At 37.9% G+C, this 23,120-nt stretch overlaps 2 protein-coding genes across 7 annotated transcripts; one reads left to right on the top strand and one right to left on the bottom strand.

Moving 5' to 3' along the window:
* Positions 1-866: 866 nt before the first annotated feature.
* LOC139131635 (uncharacterized aarF domain-containing protein kinase 2-like) lies at positions 867-17,905 on the bottom strand. 5 transcript variants are annotated; one of them, XR_011552173.1, is made up of 12 exons: positions 17,701-17,905; positions 13,358-14,327; positions 11,044-11,298; positions 10,536-10,588; positions 10,026-10,172; positions 9,628-9,756; positions 7,717-7,818; positions 7,240-7,491; positions 5,677-5,805; positions 4,179-4,232; positions 2,674-2,995; positions 867-2,525 (listed from the first exon to the last, which is right to left on the bottom strand). XR_011552173.1 is itself a non-coding variant. In XM_070697779.1 (11 exons), the coding sequence occupies exons 2-11, from the start codon at positions 14,157-14,159 to the stop codon at positions 2,867-2,869; spliced, it is 2,052 nt and encodes a 683-aa protein (XP_070553880.1). In that variant the 5' UTR covers positions 14,160-14,327; positions 17,701-17,905; the 3' UTR covers positions 867-2,866. The 5 variants fall into 5 exon arrangements, 2 of the variants coding, with proteins under 2 accessions (XP_070553880.1, XP_070553879.1); XR_011552172.1 differs by lacking the exon at positions 17,701-17,905 and adding an exon at positions 16,235-16,451; XR_011552174.1 differs by lacking the exon at positions 17,701-17,905 and adding an exon at positions 16,235-16,451 and having other exon boundaries at positions 2,674-3,554; positions 3,911-4,232.
* On the top strand, positions 17,160-22,499 carry LOC139131640 (methylmalonic aciduria type A homolog, mitochondrial-like). Of its 2 annotated transcripts, XR_011552175.1 has the most exons (6): positions 17,160-17,517; positions 18,285-18,407; positions 18,785-18,955; positions 19,470-19,705; positions 20,452-21,017; positions 21,096-22,499. XR_011552175.1 is itself a non-coding variant. In XM_070697789.1 (5 exons), the coding sequence occupies exons 1-5, from the start codon at positions 17,160-17,162 to the stop codon at positions 20,773-20,775; spliced, it is 1,212 nt and encodes a 403-aa protein (XP_070553890.1). In that variant the 3' UTR covers positions 20,776-22,499. The 2 variants fall into 2 exon arrangements, 1 of the variants encoding a protein (XP_070553890.1); XM_070697789.1 differs by having other exon boundaries at positions 20,452-22,499.
* Positions 22,500-23,120: the final 621 nt, after the last annotated feature.

A 23,120-nucleotide genomic window follows, 5' to 3' on the forward strand; every position in this document is an offset into this window, starting at 1 on the left:
ACAGTGATCATTAAAAAAACTATTGTTTCTCAGTATAACATTTGCTCACGTGGCACACCTGAAGAATGGTGGGCTCGTGGTTATTTTGATAATGATAGGGGGCTATGGGGCTCTCCAACAGATTTTTTGAAATTACTGAACCCTTGCAGGATTATATGTTAACTTGTTAAAATGTACATGGTTGGACAGCATGACTGCAAACAGCTGGGCCCCCCATGTACATTTTGGGCCCAGCTGTTTCCAGTCTTGCTCGTCCAACTTTGTCATTGAAAAGAATTTGCTGTATCCAAACTTGATAGTTATGTTGAGTCTCTTGAAAAGAAGGCAAATCTTTTTTGCACATTAACACTTGCCACACATTTTCAGTCAACAATTGTACAAATTTGATTTATATCACTACATAAACCCAGTAACAAGCTATATTCAGCACCTGTCGGAGATTTTCACTTCTTGTTGAGTTGGGTTAACAGACTCCCAGACCTCTGCAAGCAAAGACATCGCTGACATGTATTTCTGGGACACTATATCTAATATAATCATGGCATGGAGTTATTTTTGAACTTTCTATGACTGCTGAAGTGACCTTCATCTGCACTGAGGAATATCTACATTAACCCACTAAACTTTTCACCCCAAATTCCCGGTAAACAGGTCCACAGTCACTATCGATAACAATAGGTTTGTGTCAAATCACAGTGTTGAAGGTTAGATGTTTCTGTATTTTTCCACCCCCCAACCAAACCCCACCCACCCCCCATGTACTACACACAATGAGAGCTGGACTTTGTAAGTGTCAGAATCTAAACTCATTTCAGCATGATGTAATCTGACAGTCAAATGTTCAAAAATAATGCTGGACACAAAAATTCATGATTTAATATAAATTTATTCCATAAAATTTGTAAAATGTGAATTATTTCAGAACAAGCGTATTTTTCAATACTGTTTAACACAACAACGACAACAAACATTGAAAATACAGAACTCTGTTCAAGCAGATAAACAACCTCTAAAAATTTTTCATTCTGTTGACGTGACCTTGTACTCTATCACAGGTAAGTGACTCATAAAATCAGCTGCATCCATATTTATACAGGGACAGTCAATGTATTTGTACATTTATTTTTGTCAATTTTGCAATTTTGTTCAAGAGAAATATTGTATTGTCCACATCCTGAAACATGTTCAAATAGTGGCTGACAAAAATAAATATTCAGTCCCATTTGTGGACAGGACATTTCGGAAAATATGGAAATAAATTTGGCATCAACTGGGAATACATATGTATGAGCAAAGAGCTCTACACTGCACACCTCTTCAATAAGGTACATACAATATCAACATTATTTGACTTTGTGGTTGTTTAACCTGTTCACCCCTAATTCCCTGAAAAAAGAATAATAATCATCATTGATAACAATGGGTTTGGGCCAGACCATGGTGGTGACAGGGTTGGGTGGGTATTTTTTTTTTTGACATGGAAAAATGCCTAAATACATTGGCTTTGTCCCTTTAGATGTCAAACATGGAAAATGTACGGTTTGTGAAGTTAATCTGGCATTCTTATTTTCACAGGATGAATGTCTTGTATCTATAGAATGAGAAACGTCTTGCCCAAATTTCAGAACACATTTCATCAACAACAATCTCAAAGTCAAAAAATAACTCTCCCTTAATCCAACAGCCCTACTACCTGCAGAACGCCCGATAATTCAACTCTGTTCAAATCAAAATGTCAAGCAGTTAATGGGATTCTATTCCCTCAAGCAGTTTTATGAGAGTTGGCAGTGATTTCTGCTTTGGTCAAGGAAACAGCTAATTCACTGTTTTTATATTTAATGACTGATTGCCCCGACATTTATGATCCAAAGAAAATACTTTTCTCCCTGAACATTTCAACCCGGCGGAGTGCTAACATCGGGTCAATGCTACGTCCTTGTTCATATCCATGACCCCGGAATTCTAAACTCTTACGACAGTGTTTAAATTTGTATACAGTTGCTATTTTGGGATCAGAGCTACAACTTATGCAAACTGAAATTGCATTCCTGCACTGGGATTGTGTTCAATGTATGACGCATGGGGTGGAAGTTACTTTCAATCGTTAGACAGAAAAATTTAATCACTTTCCTTTGTGTCACAATTAAACACACCTGAGAGGCATGTCTGGGCGTGTATCTTGTAAGTTTTCACGAGTTCACATGAAAGTGCAAATGACTACGGACAAATTTCTGTCAAGTCGTTCGGAACATCAACCACACCTTGATAATTTTCAAACCAATGGCGTAGCACATATTTGATTAACGAGGGAAGTCATGTAATCAGTGATTTGACAAAGGACACGGGTATCACACCATACAGTTAGTAGAGAAAGAGCACCTTTACAGAAATTGCTATGCCAAGATCTGCCAGTGGAAATTTACATGCTCATGACATTCATGGTTGAACAATACACCAAAGATATGTCCTCCTGCTTTGTATGTTAAATATCCAGTGTAACATTCCTAGACGGACAGAAAGATACCCTTGAGCACATTCAGACGACACAAGTAACATTCTGCATCTGCTTTTGTCTGTCTACAAGTTTCCTGAGTAAACGATGAACACAACACCACATAATTATACTGTCAGTTTCTGTAGGGTCAACGATATCTGCACAGGCCTATCATGGACATTGATAGCAACACCACAATGTCAACTGCTTGGAACAAGGGGCACACTGACACCATGATGGAATCATGCACCAGTATTTCTCGTCTGCGGTCTGTTGCCAAACATGGATACATGTACAGCAAACTTTATACAAGTTATGTAACTTTGTGTTGCACTCCATGGACTGGCAAAGAAGATAATTGATACGACATTATCAGAGTTCGGGTAATAGTATAGACTTTGCCGACTGCAAGATGTCCAAGTTTGGGTCTAAGGATCTACCGAGTCCTTCAAGCACCATGATTGCCAACACCATTGATGCAAAGTTGCTTTCCAGTTTGATCTGTTGGTTAATAAATGCAAAAAAACAACAACACAAACACAAACAGAAAACATATTTCAGTCAACATTGACTAATACATGTAGCTGTTGCTAAGGAGTCTGATGACGTTAGTAACCCTTCATACAACAGTCTTCTTTCACCTGGGAGAATATTTTTTTGAAGAATCCTACAAATTGTCACCATGTTAAGGAACTTCAGAGGTCATGTAAACATCATCCTTGAAACACGGCAGCCGGGCTATAAGCTACAAACTTTCTCACATGTGACGCTAGATCATGCATACAATGGAATATAAATCATTTGATTGATGACGTTTCTCATTCTATATGTCACTGATGCAAACACAGTCCATTTGGCTCGTAAAGTGGGAGCTACACTGACCAGTGGTTTTACATGGCTACTTCTCACGTCCATGACATTTCATAGAAGACATAAAATAGACAGTCCTCAATGCCTTGTTCCTGCATCAGTGCTCGTTGTCAATGACTATTAACATGAGATTTGTACTTCGTTTTCTTTCGACAGTTGTGCCCAGCTGATCAACAAAATACTAGCCCCTCTTAAGGTAGAACGCACCTCGGGGACAGACATTTTGACTGTCAAACTTTTACAATTCTGTTCTGATATACCACATGTGGGGGTTCATTTTAAAGCTCTTGATAAAAGAAAACTTTTCACCACCTTAGTTTTTCGAAATTCGAAAATTTCTATTTTCCTCCATGGAGTTAACACAGGGATGGCGGCCATTTTGAATTTCTAATATCGGTAAATCTTGGGTAATTTGTTTCTCTAGTACCAAAATTTGCACGGTGACCCCCTATTTTTATTCTTAATTTTGAAAGAAAATGATCGAAAGATTCCTTGAGGAAAGTTAGAGAAAAAGTTTAAGTCTTTCACTTTCGAGGTGCATACTACCTTAAACTCAATATTTGTCTGATGTTTATTCATAAGTTCACTTATGCTGAAAGCAAAACCCATCAGTATTTAGTTACACTGAGTGTATTAATGAGTACAAGAAGTAAGAAGTACAAATGAGGAGACAATGACTGGTCCAATGGAGGGATTTCACGTCATCCAAGAACTTGCACTATATCCATGAGTTTCATCAGCAAATTAAGGTTCTGTAATAATTCCACATACTTTTGTGCCTTTTTTTGTGAACAAAATCATCCGCCTAGCTTACCTTGTGGTTTATCAATACTCCAAAGACATTTCGCAACAGTAAACCAACTTGCATCTGCGATGAGAAATCATAGCAAAATTTGAGTCAAATCATTTTGGAAGCCTCGGAAATTTCTAAGTATTTCGCTGTTAAAAAGTTACAGTAAACTTAAATGATGTTTAAAGTTCACTTTTACCAAAGTTATCTTTAAAAATTACCTACTTTTAAAATTGAAACTTTACATATTTACATTTTTTTTTATAAAAAACTTTACTTATTTATAATTAACAAGATGGTGCCATGCAATCTTAGTCATACATTAAGTGGATAGCAACAGATAATTTCTAAAGTTATTAGCTTCTGTGTAAAATGTTTTATTTTTTAATGTTACATTACAGGTATATATAAACTCATTCAGAAAAGTGTTAAATGAGAATCCTCCGTAAAAAAATGACATTTGTAACAACTCCAAGGCAGTACCACACACACTACAAACCATATCCAGGGTATTAATACAGATTATACAGAGATGACTGACATTATTGACATAAGCTTGGGAGTGAACAGAGATTGATACCAGCCCAGGGGGGGTTTCCACGTTGAACACAGTCCAGTCAGTCAGCGTATTACACTGTCAACTTCAAGGATGGATGGACTGCTTGATGAGCATTAACATGAACACATTAAGCGGTCCAGCCACCCTAAAGTCAACAGCTCTGCACCAATACAGTACTCAATCTCCTCGGCAGCGAGAGCAGCCCTGTTTCAACCAACCGTGCTGGTCTTAGCACGATATGTGAGAAGGTCTTTATGAGAATGACATCATGTCGCAAGAATGGCTTCTATTGCTTGTTTACCATGCTCAGCACAAAGGCTGTCATTTAGCCATTGTTTAGTCATTGACTGTTGGCATTAGTTGGGCAATTGTTCGGCCTATGAGGCTCGTTTGCAGTCGCCGGCAAGTGCTGGTGACAGGGAGTAGCACACAAGATTGCCCTTACAGGGTATAGGTTATTCACACTACAGTAAGCGATCAGTTTAATGGCTTTAACTTCTGGATATTCCAGTTGATAAGAAAGTGGCACCAACAATTTGTTATGGTTAGTATTTTTCACCCATATACAAAACGTTTACTTCAATAGTGCATACCGTACATGCATGCTTGTGTCGGGTGCTTTTCCGATTGCAATAACCATATAGCCAGAGACATGCACAGAGGAAAAGATGTTGATGTCAAATACCATGACGTGCAACACAGAACATTGTCATGTCTGAGAGTGAAATAGATTAATGTAAATCTTGTCAAACAAAAATTGTTTAGTTAGTGAGAAAAGAAATAACGGATATTTATAGACACAACGAACATATATGGAAAGATTTAAGAAAAAAAAAGTTTGAAACTTCAATGTGAGCAAGATTCACAAGCACACCTTAAACAGTTGAAAACTACACTGAGAACAAGAAAACAGAATAAGTTACGCTATCAATTAGTTACATATCTGGGTAAAGTTTATCACACCTTGCCAAGGTTCAGTGTATCTTTGGTAGCCTCTGTAACCAGTGATGCCATATCGCTTTTGAATTTCTCCACATCTTTGCATTCATGAGTCTTGGTGTGACGGAGAAACAACTCTGCCACTTTCTCTCCCTGCAACACAGGAAAAAAAAGCAAGTGACATGAAAAATCTAACCTCTACACCCTATTATCCGTCTTCAAAACGGGACGAAAAAACACTGAGAGAAAAAATACATTGTTGTAGAGAGATGTGAAGACCTCGGAAATGCTAGACAGGTACTTTTGACCTGTTCACCCCCAAATTCTCTCTTTACAGGTCCCAAGTCAGCATTGATAACAATGGGTTTGGGCCAAACCATGGCAGTGATAGGGTTACAGGGATTGTTTTGATTCAGGAATCAGGTTTCTCCCAAGTTGTTAAAAGTATCAGAAAGTATCCAAGTGTTTTTGTGATTCGTGATTTGATTCTCATGAGGTATAAACATATTTGCTGTCTGATGGATCTCTGATGAAAAACATGCGTCTTTGAAAACAGTGATTCAGCGGCATTGGAAATGAGAGAATAACAACTGTGCAGCTACGTTCACAGTACATGCAAAACAGTCAACATATTGTTTCACGTAACAATCAAAACTAATAAATCTATCACCACGGCCCTTTTCCCAAGGGAGCTATAGATGAGGCAGTGGCAAAAATAAGTCCGTATTAAACTTGCGTCGAGATACTTTCACCAGGAAGACAATGATCAAAGTATTTGTGGAGAAATCGCATTGGCAACCATAAACACATCTTGTGCAACAGCTACGCAGCCAAGACTGTGAATCAAAGAACGGAAGTCTATTCAAACAGTGGTCTTTAAGCATGTTCAACAGCATGAATTATCAAATAAACACCAAATGATTGAATCTTTATTAACCTCAATTTTGCTGGTTTTTCCCTTCTGTTTTCTCAATGTCTCTGATTTTTTCTCTGTTTTTGTACATTATTTGATGTCAACGACAGAATTTAGAGGCTTGATCAGCATTCTCGGGAACACTAACCTTTCTGATTGTCGTACTTTATTTGATATATTTATGGCTGGCCATTGCACATTACATAAGACAAATAAGGTTTAAGAAAGACCCCATTCCCCTCCAGCCACAAAGCTTCCCTGTCTATAATTTAGAATCACATGCTTCTATTTTCCATGACTTGAAATACAGCGAGAGACATTATTCAAATGAGACTGGCTGTGTGTAGCAATAACAATTTCCAATCATGCATGGAATTTCTAGAGGACAAATTTTACTCCAGGCGATAACTTTGCAATAATGATGGTCACAAAATACATTGCGAAGATCTTGCGGTATTGCTGAATTCAGGAAAATTAAAACGATGACTGTGCATTCTTGGAATGCGTTCCCTGGAACAGAAATGCTGGCCCGTGCTGAATTCTAAAGAGGTACAAATGACCTACGATGGCCAGCAGGCATGTGAATTCAACATATTACCCCCGACATCAACATCTTGAAGTAAGTAGAGCTTGACATAAACACTTGTTCGGCAAGAATAATGAGCAAAACTTACATCCCCTAAAACAACAGCTGTGAACACGTCTCGGAAACTCTCCATGTCTTCCTGGCCCAGCTCGGCTGTGATGCCGGTGTCCAGGAAGACCAGCTTCACGGGGCATTCTACAGGTTTCACGTTGACGATGACAGTGTCACACATGTCGACAAGGGTCAGCTTGGACTGCTCATCTGGGTTGAAATTGCAGGAACCCTGCACCAGGATGTTGCCGGGATGCAAATCAGCATGCACGAAATTGTCAACGAATACCTGAAAACAAGATACAGGAGAAAAAATTTCAAAAACTAAATGATGGCTGGTTTTGCAATAGAATTGCAAAAAAAGTTGTCATCAGTCATTTAGGCATTAACAATTACCAGAATATATACTTTGCTGGAAAATAGGTGTGTTTGATATTTTATAACTTCCATGAAAAATTTCCATCTCTTTGCAGAATGTATGCTCTTTATAGGTGCTATGTAATTTGACTCTTACCATTTTCAGCAAGGCATCAATTCCCAGGGTAGCAAGTTTGGCTTTAAGTTCCTCAGAGCTGTCATCATCATCTTGGAGATACTTCGATACGTGTTCACCCTCCTGAAAAAAATTTGGAAAAAGGATCTGTCAGCATGTCACTTCAGAGTAATGCAATTTTGTCACAAATAAATGCTGTGTGCTGAATTCCAATATTCCCTATGTGCACTGTCATGTAAAAAATTGTCTTCACACTGCAACAAAATCCTGGAATGTCATTTTTATTTCAGGGAAGGTTAAAGATTCAGATTTTTTCAATGGTACATATTATGAAAGTTGATCGTTGCAACATGCTGGAAATATTGCAATGTTATACTCTATGACAGTATTGTTGTCCAAAATTAAAATACCAGAGTTTCAAGTACTTACAGCTACTTGCATACACCTAGTAAGCATGAGAGTTATGATTTAAATGATATTATGCTATGAATATACCTCTACTTCTCCATTAGACTTATCTCTTTATATTGTATCTCTTGTTGAAATTCATGTAAATATGTCTGTTTTGATATAACACCATCAACTGAAAGTTGATGGCTATTTTCTAGTAACTTTTAGAAGCATATTATGTTGTTATATCAATGTACTTGTTCTTCATAAATATATATATATATATATATATATATATATATATATATATATATATATATATATATATAGTATATACACACACATAGACACACAGAGACACATGTAAATATACATTTCCTTGTATGTATATATCAATCAAATTTGATAGTACATGTTACCCTGTTGTTGCAAGGCATGACATATTGAACTATGTAGCAATATGCAAAGTGTAACACCTTTATGGTAATATCAGTGTAACTTGAAAATAAAATTTTGATTTTGTTTTTCATTCTCTTTGTTACTTTGTGAAGAAGTACTGGAGTAAAGGTTACGGTGACCTTTGTTGGGCAGTCTGCATGACACAAAGTGCAATGCAGCTCTTTGGTGTGCAGTTACTGTGCATTGTAAGTGAAACCACTGTACTGAGTGTGACAGAAGAGGACAACACCCTCAACATGTATGGCAATGATCCAGAGAGTGGCAGGACGCCTTCCTGTTTTTCCTCCAACATGACAAAGAATCAAGAGAATATCCTCTCGGCCTAGTCACTGTCAGTAAAAACGCCAATCAATGTAGAATTTACTTCAAACCAAGGTCAAATGTCTAGAAGATATCTATAAAAAGTTACTGAAAAGGAAGTTGGGCAGAATTCACTTGGAATTTATGATAGAAAATTAAAATCGAAAAATAACAATAGTCTTTGTTGTAATTTATTTTGAGCGATGCAATTTTAAAATACAGGAGATATAAGGTGTTAACTATATCATTTTTATGAAAATCAATGCTTTGTTTTTTTTTTGGCAAAATAGTATGATTGAGTACAGCAGACAATTGTAATTTCAAATAGTTGAAAATTTTACTGGTGTGCAATATTTGGTTCTCTAATTAAAACATCCGCACAGGGAAATTGCTGCATTCCTCTTGGTTCAGAAAAGGTGTTGAAAGTTTACATGAGTTCAATGTGAGAAATAGTTTTTGGCTTTGAAGTTTGTGTTGTGTATTTCTTCAGTATAAAAATAATTCCCCTTACGAACTACTGAAAACGAACTATCCCGAGGCTAACATTTATTTTCTGTGAAATTAAACATGAATGCTTTGAAAGAAGAGAAAATATATATTCTCCATGAGTGTGAATAATGTAGCAGTGCAACACACTGAGAATACACTTTTACAAAGTGATAAGAAGTGAACCATTCAAAACCTGTTCAAAATCAAACTTTAAAATCCATTCACTTTCACACAAACTGATACACTGGTACTCAAAGAAAGTTGTCTGTCTGCTAATAATAGAAAATCCTTCACCTCGAATGTTTCGACCATCACATCCCTCTTGACGTAAGGCCTTATTGGCTTTGGAAATTTGATGCAGGGAACGTCCTGAAAATTCTGGTTGAATCTGTCTAAGTTCTTGGCTTCAACTCTCAGGTCAATCTGAAAGCAGACACAATGCAGCACTTACAGGTAAAGGTCACGGTCAAGGCTGTCTGATGACACTCTAGCTGAACTGCATTCATCTCACATGATTAATGCATCTAGTCAACCGATGTGAACAAGCAAACAAAACCGATATGCATTTAAGAGCTTTCAGAGGCAAGACAAATGATCATGCCAGCTCTGTCTGTAGTCTCGTTTCTCTATCTATTTTCAAAATTGAAATGATAAACTTGAGAAAAAAATACCAATGGACGCTTTTAAATTACCTGCTTCTTGAGAAGTGTGTCGAACTCTTCTACGATGTCTTGTAGACTGAGCCATTTGAGTCCAGGGAGACAACTCAGCGCACTGGCCCAAAAGTATAGCAGTTTCATATCCCTTGACACACTCCTATAAACATGAGGATGTAGAACCTGCAAATTGATTGAAATCATTGATTGGAAAATGATTAATATGAGACAACAGGAACTGTATCAGCCCAACACGAGAAATTCAATGCCGTATGAGTCAAAGACAAGGACCTATGCAAAATAAATGAATTTAGTACTCACAATTAAATCCATACAGCGAAGGCCGCATCTACATTACTAAGACCCTTGTGAATATAAATTTTCAATATCCTGACTCCCGAATTATGAGGAAACCGTAACCTGTTTACAATTACCAGACAAAGGAATCCTTTTTTTCATGTTCAGGAAAGGAAATGTTGGTCTTAGTGCTATCCTGGTGACAAATTGATCAGATATTTCCTCCACACAGGGTGAGGAATTACTCACCTTTATGGCAACTGGGATCAGACCCTCTAAATCATCTTCAACGTCAGAAGATTCTGTAGAGGAAAAAAACAACCATACCGACGGCTGTTAGCTGTTAACTCGTGTTACACAGCCTTGACATATCCCACACAAGGTCATTTACACTTGGCAGGCCTTCAACTCCACTCAACAGAGTTCAAATTCTACATGCTCCGATCTCATGAACTATCTTTGAATAACAGTTAACCATCTCCGTGCAATCTTTTCTTACAAGACTTTCCTCTTTGTTTAGCCCCGCATGCTGACTCATGCCCAAAGCTAAGTGCATTTTGGGGTTTTCTGTGCAAAACTTCTAGGGTCAAACTTTCAGGAAGTTATGCATATTAAACAAACCTATGCAAATACATAAGTGGTACAGCAACCTAATGGAAGTGGTGCAGTGTGTACAAGTATCAGCCAACATCTGTCAGCATACAATTCAAATAATTGAGAACAGTTTCTTGGCACAAAACCAACATGATGTTAATACCTTTGCAGTCCCCACACTCCACGCTTTTTGTCGTCAACATTTCCATGTTTGTTTCTTTTGTCGCCTTTTCAGCGTCATCCACTCCTTCATCCCCGCCCTGCCTTAAGGTTACTTTCTTGTCATTACAGGGCTCACAGCTCTCAATGCCCGTAGCTGAGTCCTTCTCTCTTTTCAGGGCAATGCGTTCTCTCTCTGCTTGGTCTAGCTCCAAGTCTCTGGTTCCAAAGAGCTGGCCAAATCCAAGAATCTCCATTCCTTCAAAGAAATTCAAATTTCAACTCACAAACAATAGCTTTACATGAGCAGCTTAGGCATATGCTGTTGTACTGTTAACGGGCTGATATTAAAAGTGAAGTCTGATGTACCTTTTGATGTGTAGTTTTTTAACTTTTAACTACTGGTTTTTATTAGTTATTTATTTATATATTTATTTATTTATTTATTTTTATTCTGTATATGTCCATGTATTTTATTCAATGCATGAAAATCCATTTATGGATGCATTGACTTGAAGTAATAAAATTACAAAAAAAAAAAAATGTACCATTCTCCATCAAGAGAGGATGTCCATCTTTCATTGGGACACACTTCTGTAATTTATTCAATACTGCTTAAAGTTAAAAGTTACATGAAATTGCCATGGAAGGATGTGCTGTTTTAATTCTTTCATTTTTCTTTGACAACATTAAACATTAGATGGGTGGGGGGCCGAATTTGAAATGGGAGTGCAGATTTTGTAATCCATATTTTACACATTGACTCCTTTTCATATTTTATTGAGGAAAATATAGCTCTGTGGTACCATGATAAGGACCCATGACTACCACAGAATATACCACTGCTGAAGTGAGCTACATGCTCTTCCATTTGATGAGAAACCTCCCTATTGTTTTCTAATCTTGTTAGTGTGCAACCTTCACAATACAACTTTTTCAAAGATTTTCCAATCACAAATATCAGCCGTCAAAATTTTAGCTGATAAGCTTGAGAAAGATATTTCAGAGAAATATTAATTCTACACTTTCAATGAAAAACAGAGTTTAACGAATTCTGTTTCATCATAAAACATTTCATCCTCGGTACACATAGACAAAAAGACAGCTTCACAGAGAGAGAGGGGGCACAACACTGAAGTCAATGCCAAGTGATGAACTGATGGAGGACACACAATTGATGATAACCCTTTTTAGTGCCAAAGTCAATTTTTGCCGCCTGTATAAAATGTTTCCCAGTCAATTTTTTCAGATTTTTACCAAAATTTTGATAAGGAACTGTAGTCAATGAAATGTGATGGCCAATTGGTCCAAAATTATCACAAAGTTTGCAGAAAAATTCATAAAAATTAATAAATGTTGCACTAACATTTTGGTGGGGAAAAATTACAGCACTCAAAGGGTTAAAAACTACAGTCCAAGACACTTTATCCTCCTAATAAAACTCAATCATTTGTTACATGAACCAGTATGTGTGAACCTACATATTTTAAAGTAAAAGACTACCATATTAAAAATCAAAATGAGCAGTCAAAACATCTCTTTTTTTTCCTTTGCAAAGAAAACCCCTTCCACAAAATAGTTTTGGGGCAAGTTAGTAACCTGATGTTTTATGATCACCATAGTGATCTTTTACAGGGTCAATGTCCGCCAGCAAAAGAAAAACATTAACTTTAATATCGTTTATGTAAATGTTATCTAACACGTTGCAACATTTTGTTTACTCCATTTTTGGAGCAGAAAACCCTCTGGTGTGGTTAAAATGTCAAGATGGTTTTGTCCGAGGCACTTGTTTTTCACCACGGAAAACATCTGTTGTGGTTGGATGTACAGTTTATAAAAGTTACTGGCATCTTTTAATGGGGAAAATAACCTAGAGCTTGAATGGTCCTGTCCCTGATCATGCACGGATGACTCCCATACCCAGTTGAAGGGGATTTGCATAATTTATTCACAAAAAGTTTTGTGTACAAAAGCGACACTGACTGTATATGGCAACCTGCCAAGTCCACTGCTGGTGTTCTCTGAGAGCATCCGCTTAACATGAAAACATGTACACAAGATGAATACTGTTTACCGCTTCCAAGAGAAATAATATCAAGCATAGGATATATAGATGGGGAAATTAAACTACATTATAGGACCCACTGTAAATTTTAACTACCACTTTTTTCTTATGAACAACATAACCACAAGAAACTCACTATAAAATGAAACAATTTTAGCAAAAAAAAATTTAAATACTGTGAGCATTTTTTTACTTTGTAAACAAACTGAAATCAGCTTAAAGATTAGAAAATACAAATGTTACTAAAAGTTACCTTCAAAGAAATCTGGCACATCTGTCTCATCAAGTTCTTCTAATATTTCCTCCAGCAGATTTTCATCTGCAATCTTCTCAGCTTTCATGTATCCCTTGTAGACCTGCCCAATACATCCTGACTGGATAGCTTGTCGATTGTTATCAATCTTGACAAAGATTTCCCGCCAGTTTTTCCCAAATGCCCTCTCCAACTTCTTCTTTGTGTAATACCACGAGTGGGGAGGAGCATCATGGTGGAGCTTGGAAAAGCAGTCGCACAATTCTGCGGAGAAGAGGTCCCTCCGTGTACTGGCCCACTGACCCAGCTTGATAAATGTTGGCCCTGAGATCTCCACGGCAAACAGCAAGAGGTGAAGCCATGTTGACTTGAAGGTTGGGAAGAACAACGTCCATGGGTAGACAGAGTAGATTGGTAGGAAAGTCAACAACAGCCTTAAAAAGCGCAGGTAAAGCGTGATGTACTTGTACAGTTGTCGCAAAATCTTCACCGCCAAACTTCTCTTGTTTTTCTTTTGGATGTTACTTGTTTTGGTATTGGCCGGAACAATTTGAATATCCTTGCAGACCACTTCAGCTTTGTTTTTACTAAGGCAGACTCTACAGATAAGGCCCAATGGAACATTCAGAAGAAATCTGGTCAACTTTGATCTAGCTGTCACTTCACTGTGAAATCCCACTCCAGAAGTCGAAGATGGTCCAGTTGCCCGGGTCCTGACAATACCCAGTGTGTACTTCCAAGGCTTTGAAGTGCATTTTTGAAGTGATGAGTAGAATAAAGTCCTCATATAGCAATATGTCATTGTGTAATCAGGGTCATGTCACAGACCAATCATCATGCCCGAGAGTAAGCGCCGTTGAAGAACCTCAGATTTAATTGGCTTTGAGTTTGACCTCTGACTTTTTTCTGGCATCTCACTGTCATCTTTTCAACAACAGGAAGGATACAAAATGACTCACATTGGGTCCTCCTGAAATTGTTTAAACGATGTATCTTTATCAAGCCGAGGGGGTGGATTAATTATGAATAATTTGCATCCTGTTTATTGGTTATGATTAAAAAAAAACAATAAAAGACAATAATGAGCCATGCATTGATGGGAATATGTTAATCCTTTGTATCAACTGATAGGAGGTCAATGCCCCTGACAGAATGACTCACACGCAAACAACAAAAAAACTTTAACATAGTTTGTTGAATAGCCTGATGACTGTCAACTTCCTTTTGTCACAGCCACATCCTTAAAATGTCCCTACAGGAAGACTTAACGTTTGTCATGGCCACAGTAGCTGGTACCACCGGTACGTTTGGACTTGTCTTTCAAGACAACTTTCATCGATGACATAAGAAAGGTTACTCAGTGTCAAATGCACACACTGGCAAACCAGTCATTCACATTGAGTAAAAATTACTTCTTCCGGAAGGAAATTGAGTTTTGTGAGTCTTCAATGAGAAGAAAAAAAGAAACAAAATTGTCACAGCTATAGGGTTATATATCATGGGAAGTCCTGGAAAGCTACCGGTCAGCGGCTTATACTGCTGGAATTTTAAGCGTTTGAATGGTCAGTTATCTTTCAGATTGAAATATGTCACTGTAACGGTATCACTTTCTTTCCTTGTTTGTACACAGAAACTATCCGAATGGAACACAGAAATTAACTTTTATTGCCTTTACAAGCAAAGAGGAAATAAACAGGTTCTACCATGGTTAGAATGTAAAATTAAAAACAAAACATTGACTAGTGAAAATAAAAATTTTGCCAAAAAAAAAAATGTTAGCATAACATTAAATTTTGCACAGATTCAGCATGTTCAATACCTTATCTGAATGACTTAAATCTCCAAAATTAAAGTGTGATACATTTAAATAATACTTAAGGAATATTTTTGAAAAGGGTTGTGGCAAATCAACAGTGTTAGGTTCAGATAAATCATAAATTAATTTTTGATTATTCTTTAATATGAAAAGCTTAATTTTTGCTTGAGGTCAAACATACTACAAAATTTCATGAATGAGATACTTTGCATGTGATAAAATATATGGCGGATGACTTGATTCAGTAAATTTTATCAACTTTTGGGTTAAATTTTGTATATGGAGGAGAGTGATAAAAATGGGCTTTATTTTGTAGATAAATCCTGAGAATTATGAAACATTGTTGTTCGTTAAATATTCTGAAAAAACGATTCAAATGCAAAATGTTATACCGTTATGAAAACAGCTGTTGGCAAGAGAAAAACAACTTCCAGTTAACAAATGACCTTCACATGTTATGGCCTCCTTTACAAAATCAAACAAAAATTGGAAAAATAACAACCGGGAAAATATTCACATCTACCGAATACTTGGTGTTCAAAATAGTGAAACTGAATAGAAAACTGTACTACGTTCGGGTATGTTCCATGGACCAAATTGAAGGAAATCTGGATGAAATGATGTGGAAATGCAAATTGCGTCACTAGATCTTTTTGTGAGGTAGATAACCTTTACATGTCCTTGGACAGTTCCATCGCGGCATTGTATGTAAACAACTCCCACGTTACCCATTGTGCATAGCGTGTCTCTATTTGTAAACACCGCACAGACCTTTTGCCATTCAAACTTCATTATTTTTTTACTTATTTTCCCCCGACAAACTGAAAAATCGAGATTTCCTGTCGGAAGGTGAGTCTAGGAAAATAATTGGCAAAACCCCCCTTCGAGTTTTCTCGGGTGAAAAGTGCACATAGGTCGAGAGAAGCCCTGAAAAATCATAACAACATCTGAAAAACACTACGGCATGTAAATATCCCAAATTGCACCTGCCTATCTGCGAATGGTGTCGTTCAAGTGAAGAAAAATAAAGTTGACCTTGTGCAAGGCACGTTTAAGCATACCTTGACCGTGCAACCAGCCGAGTTCTTCTTCGCCTGTCGTGCAACGACGTAACACGGACCGCTCGTTGTCACCGATGTTCTTTCATTGCGAGTTTCTGGTTTGCGTTGCATGAATGAAAATTTACAACTTATAACTGCCCAGCAAACATCCGGGAGTTGTGAAGAGAAATTGAAACCACCTAGGCTTACCATGATTTGCTTATTGTTTTGAAAGCCCGTTTTTAAAATAAGGACAAGTGCACCTTTGTATGTCGGATTTCTGATAAAAATTGAAAAAAATAACCGAAAAAAGTAGGAAAAAAATATCCGTGGCATCATCGTAATACGTTCGTGCTTTTCGTGCACTTAAAATTTTGCCGCAGCTAGCTGGCTTTTTATAATTGAGAAATGAATCAACCAACGGGTAAACACAGTCAGAAGGAGCGAGGCCATTTGAGTTGAATGTCTTCCGTAGGTGACCTTCACTGTTTATATCCGAAATTATACTGAAACGCTTTTATCGGACGTAGCGTTTAGTATTCATCGGTGATCGGTCGTATATCTATATTGCCGAAGAGCGTGGGCGTCATATTACAGAGCTGTGTCATCTCTGCAACTGCATTTGTATTGTCTCACGTCACTTCGCAGGTACAGTGTGACCTTATATTACTGGGTCGCGCCTTGAAAGCCGGCTCGGCATTATATAGTGCTGTTTACAACGCGGGGGAGCTGCGATGGCAACTAGAAAGTTTACCTGAACTTATTTTATTGTGTGAATTGAAGTTTTGGATGTCCAAGGTCCCACTGAAATTGGAAATCACACAAGGATTTGCTCTTCCAACGTATTTGTACTCGACGATTATAAGGGGAGGTTGTGCTACGCTGAAACCCCGGGTGCGTGTAGCGAACTGTCTAGAACTTGAAATACAACCACCTTGCAAAAAATATGCTTAGGTCAATCAGCAAAGCGCCCCACTTGCTGGCATACTTTGCCGAGTGCTGTCAAAATAGAACCGCGGTGACGTCAAGACTGATACCACCGATCAGTTGTTTGAATGTCCGTTTCACCAGCTTACTGGCAAAACAAAAAGAGGACCAGGAAACAGCAGACGACAGACTGGTGAAGAAGTTGTACCAAGGGGTCGTTACTGGCAAGAGGGCGAGCCTTGCGGAGGCCATAACTCTAGTTGAAAACATCAACCCGAGGAAAAGAGCCCTGGCGGAAAGACTGCTGACCGATGTGCTTGGATACCTACGAAAAAAGGAACAACACAATAGTGGGAAACCTATATCTTTCAGAGCAGGTACCATGCATAAAATAACATGCACAACTCCAATGAGGCTACACACATACCATACATCATGGTTACTCTACCCCACACATAACTGTGCCTACATGTGACAACAGTAAAAATAAAAATATTTATCAACTAGGCCAATCCACCAATAAATAAAATAGAAACCAAATCACCAGTTTTTTACATTACCATAGCAACCACCACAAATCTTTGTCTTCAGGAAAGTCCTTATGCACCTTACTCTTCTCTGCATGTTGCTGTTACTAGCCACCTGTGACTGCAGCATGTGACACAGAACCCTAATATTCCCAATACACTGTCCTTACAACAAATAAGATTGGCATCCGGCACCAACCGTTTTTACTAGCACCACATCGTGTCATTTGATAGAAATGATTGGTCCATGTCTCTTTTTAAATTTGTATGAATATGATCAGAAGGAGATGGACATGCCCATTTAAGGAAAGAGGGTAGCGTATTGGTGAATGAGTCAGAGGAGGTGTGTAAAATGTGTTAGTGTTATGTTCAGATAGACAACCAGCCAGTGATATTCATGCCTTATATCATTAAATGATTTTGCCACTGCTTTCCTTGGACTTATTTAAAGATCCATCCACAAGGGCAATCCTTTTGTCTTTTATCACAAGTGAACCTACCTCTGCAGCACACCTTAACCAGCGTGGCTGGCTTTTTTTATATTTGCATATGACAAACATCACCTGCTGCCAGAACGTTTAAATTCTTTTGTTTTTATATTTCATCCTAAATGTCAGGTCTGACCGGTCCACCCGGTGCTGGGAAATCCTCCTTCATTGAATGTTTTGGTAAATACCTGACAGGAATAGGACGTAAAGTGGCAGTATTAGCAGTTGATCCCTCATCTTCCTCCACTGGTGGTAAGCACCTTTCTGATATGCGTCAATCTGATCAAAATCAGCCATAGAGATAAGCTTTGACTTCATACACTGTTTGGTTTTTGTGTTTTCTGTCATTGCCTCTCCAGTAACCTAAAACAAATGCCAGTGAAACTGGAAGAGAAAGAAAAAGAAGCTAACCCCTTCATCTTATTCTAATCACAACGTAATGTATCTCCAGGTCTGTTATGTCATAGCATCCATGGAAACCAGGTCTTTCTGTATACATTGTGCATTTTTGAAAGTTCCAAGCGTAACACTGGCAGTATATTGACAAATTGTTAGTTTTTGATGTACTGCAATGACAACACAATTGATATGTGGTGAATCCAACCAATGACGTAGCAATCTATTCCCAGGATCTCTCCTTGGCGATAAGACCAGGATGATTGAACTAAGCCGAGATGTGAACGCCTACATCAGGCCGTCACCAACTAGCGGTACGCTCGGTGGCGTGACTCGCAGCACGAATGAAGCCATATTGCTGTGTGAAGCTGCAGGCTACGATGTGGTTCTTGTGGAGACAGTAGGTAAGCAGTCGTGGTGACCGTACCCTAACCAGTGGTTTGAATTTGCCAACTGTGCTCCAACACATTAGCTTCAGAGTCTGCGCTACCATGGCCCAAGGCAATGACATGAAACAATAAACATTATCTACCATTACGTAAAATTCCTCAACGTGTTATTTCCTGAACATGACTGTTGATAGTCCTTTCCCGGAATAACTTTATCCCGTGAAATGCATACGGATATACCCAATAGAACCTTGGCATTTCGATAGTCTAGTGGATGCTGTCTGACGTTTAAATTTAGTTAACATGCTATGATGGAGCTGGAATTTAGATGATACCATTATGAGGGTAAATTTTGTGTTTCAATGATGAAATAGAGGCCATTTATTGTTAGGATTAATATTTTCTTAGGGCTTTTGCATGTCTTGTAATAGAGATTGGTGAAACTTGAAAAATGTTAGGTAGAAGACAGTAGAAAGAATACGGCAAACAGAATTTCATCCTGAGGAAATAATTTCTGATTATTTTAAAGGTGTTGGACAGTCTGAGTATGCTGTGGCCGACATGGTGGACATGTTTGTATTGCTGATACCGCCGGCTGCTGGTGATGAACTCCAAGGCATTAAGAAAGGTATCGTTGAGATGGCTGATCTCATTGTGGTGAACAAGGCTGATGGTGATCTGTACATACCTGCCAAACGCATCCAAATGGAGTACGTCAGTGCTATCAAGTTGCTGCGGAAAAAGTCAAAAAATTGGAATCCAAAGGTAAGGATTTCTGCTATGTTTGACATGCCGCCATCGTAGCATCATATTAGGTAAATCTGAATAGTGTAACAAAATCCAAATGTAATATGTATTCCATTCGTAAAAACGTAAAGGGGACTGATTCAGTTCTGAAACAAATAATGAAATAGAAGGACTGGAACGTGGAAACTACCATTATTAATTTCCACATCTCTGACACCCGTATATTCACTGCCATTGTTTATAATTCTACTTTCAGTCCTTGCTTAGCCAGCTTGAATTTTGATATGCTGCTTTTTGTACACAACATCTCCTAAATATTGCCAATACACGCTCAAACCAAAGATTATTGTTTAGAGAAATTTTTACTTTTATTTCAAACAAAAATATCCACATTCTTGCTGTTGTTGGACATTTACAGACACCTGTCAATCAAATGTGTTGGAGACAAGTTGAATTACTGGGAAGTACTTTCAACAAATTTCAATATGAGTTTTTTAACAGTATTGCTTAGGGAAAAATTAATAATCATGGTCATTGTAACTTCAGATTTATAATTTGAGTTTGCTATTTGATATTTTTAGGGATTGTGTATATTGCATGTCAAATTTGAGAAATCAACATTAAGGGAGATACATGTAAAGACATTCAATTCTGAATGGAAGGAAGATTTTTGCATGGCAAGACATCTTCCCTGTCATTTGGAGAAACCATAGTTTGAAACATCACCGAAGCTTCACTTGTTTCATGCACATCTCCATCAACAGGTCATGAGGGTGTCATCCAGGAAGAATGAGGGAATGAGGGAGGTGTGGGAGAACATGTTTGAGTTTTATCGCGTCATGACAAGCACTGGAGAGATGAAGAGACGACGATCACAGCAGCACAAGACCTGGATGTGGAACCACATACGTGACCACATCATCAAACTGTTCAAGACTCACCCAAGCGTTGAACCCCAAATCAAACTGTTGGAGGAAAAAGTGGCCAAGGCGGTGATAACGCCAGGCTTGGCAGCAGATGTTCTCATGAAATCGTTTTCAGATGCCACAAAGGAAGCCATAGAACAGGATGAGAAAAGATTAAAATAAAGTATCATTGGCATTAACCTGTTCACCCCTAATTCCCCGTAAAGTGGTCCACAATCACCATTGGTAACAATGGAATTGGACCAATTCATTGTGGTGAAAGGGTTAAGGGGCTGCATTGTGAATGAGTGTTTGTGACTAGACAATAATGCATCTTAACATGAGAATCTGAAATTGTACACAGCAATACTGCATGCTGTATCTGCGTAGATGTGTTCAACATAGCCTAAACAACAAAAATGAATGTGTGTGAAGATGCTTTCCCAAAACCTATCCAGTACTTTTTGCGTCTTTCTGAAGGAACAGCTGCCTAACCACTCCAGTAAACTATCTGCAGAATAATTTGTGCAAAGGTGAATAGCTGGCAAAATTCTACAAAAACCGTGACAAAACATCTTCATGACTGCAATTACTAATCATTCATTCCAAAAACTGATTTGTTGGAATGGTTTGAAACTAGCTGAATTTTAAAATAATTACTGATTCAGACTGTCTGCACAGTGATCTGAACTTTCAGAAACTCGTGTGTGGCTTCCATTTTTTCATAAGTACATATATGTCTTGTGGAACCTTCATGTATGCAACTCATGCCATAGAAGTCTGTATGTGGCTGGTAATCTGTCCAAATTTCAATAAAAAGGAGACTGTTATGGTTGATGGATAAATATAGGGTTTTCACAGCCATTGTTCCAAATGAATTGCCACAGTACAAATTCAAGAGTTTGCATAGGAATGCGGGTATTTATTCAAAAGACAGGAATCTTCGCAAAAATGTGCAGGTTTGTTGTAAAATGTACTCTTGGGAGTCAATTTTGAGCAATAGTGTATCTCCCCGAGTCCAAGGAACACACAGAATAATCAACCATCAACATGTTTGAGGTTTTTTATTTTGTGTGCCAGTGCTCCAAGTTCACTAGTGAGACATGTAGACATTAATAGATGTGAGCAATTTGTTGCCAATATTGGAAATGGTCTGTCAGTGATGTTTAAGTGCTCTTGACATCAATATGAAGTGATAAGAGATGCAGTTGTGGAGAAAAGTTTCTCATAGGCCAACGCAACCTACATGAAAATTTGTGAAAGAAATCGTCGGCCCTTGCATGTCATTTACCAGTGGAAACCATTTTACAGACTTTTTGTTCGGAATGATACAAATGTACAAAGATTTATTTGAAGAAAAGGATAATATCAAGGCAGCCAATGTCTTTATCTCTCCCATCCCTCACCTCTCACTTACATCAGCATCTCATGTAATACACACTACAGTGTTACCACCTTATTCTGTGGCTTTGATGGACACACCATTTTCAAAAGAGAGATGAATTAAGGTTTTCAGTATTACTGAATGATTAGACCATCTGGTTTGCAAAACAGACTGGTGCTGTTACCGTAGCAAAGTACAGGCATTCAATCACCTTTTTAATGCATATTTATTGTAACTGTAAGTTTTTCACATCATTTACAATGTCTGTCAAGATAGTTGAAGTTGGCAGAAAAATATACCTATATACTGCTGCATATGTAGCATACTTTTAAATTTTGTCATTTGATAATACTGATGACTTCATAAGTTAATATTTCTGTGCATGTACACGTACACAAGTCATTTGATGTCTGCAGACACTTGATCAATGTGTATGGTTGGCATGAATGTTGCATTTCTTTTTATTTAATGAGGCATATTTTGAAGATAATAAAAAAAAGAAATACAAGGCTCCTAGAAATCATCTCCAATTCAAGTAGCTCAATTACTAGTCTGTGTGGAACTAGGAACTCAACACACGATATTATTTACCAGTAGTCTGCCTCAAGGTATTTCAAACATCATCTGCTGTCTACATGTTACAATATGGGCATATACAAACAATACGTGCAGGTCAAGACCTTGTCTGTGAATCACCATCCCGAGACATTTCCCATCAGAAAGAGAGTAACGGTGTCATTTCTAATGCTGGACACCCCCATTTTCCAATATCTGAGGCCAGCCTGTCTACAGGAAAAAAAAACGTCCTGGAGTGAACCAAATTTCTGGTAGGTAGCTGGCAAGCGTCATCAACATTATGGCTAGAGATGCAGGGCTGTAGACTAAAGATGCTGATCAGACACTGCTGTTTCACTGTCACACATTCAAGGAGAGGGAAGGGGACCATGCTGTCTCTGGGGCACTGCACTGATATCAGTGTTCGCCCCTCTCAGCTACTTTCTTTCCTAATCATTGCTTTTATGATCAGGCAGAATCTAGAAAAATGAGTACAAATTCACCTAAAAAAGGTGTACCACAGAATTGCAAATGATAATTTAAATTTATAGTTTTATCAAAAATTGATAATTTATAGTTTTAGCACTAA

Source organism: Ptychodera flava, chromosome 4 (genome assembly GCF_041260155.1).
Source record: "Ptychodera flava strain L36383 chromosome 4, AS_Pfla_20210202, whole genome shotgun sequence".
In the NCBI taxonomy this organism is placed as follows: Eukaryota; Metazoa; Hemichordata; class Enteropneusta; family Ptychoderidae; genus Ptychodera; species Ptychodera flava.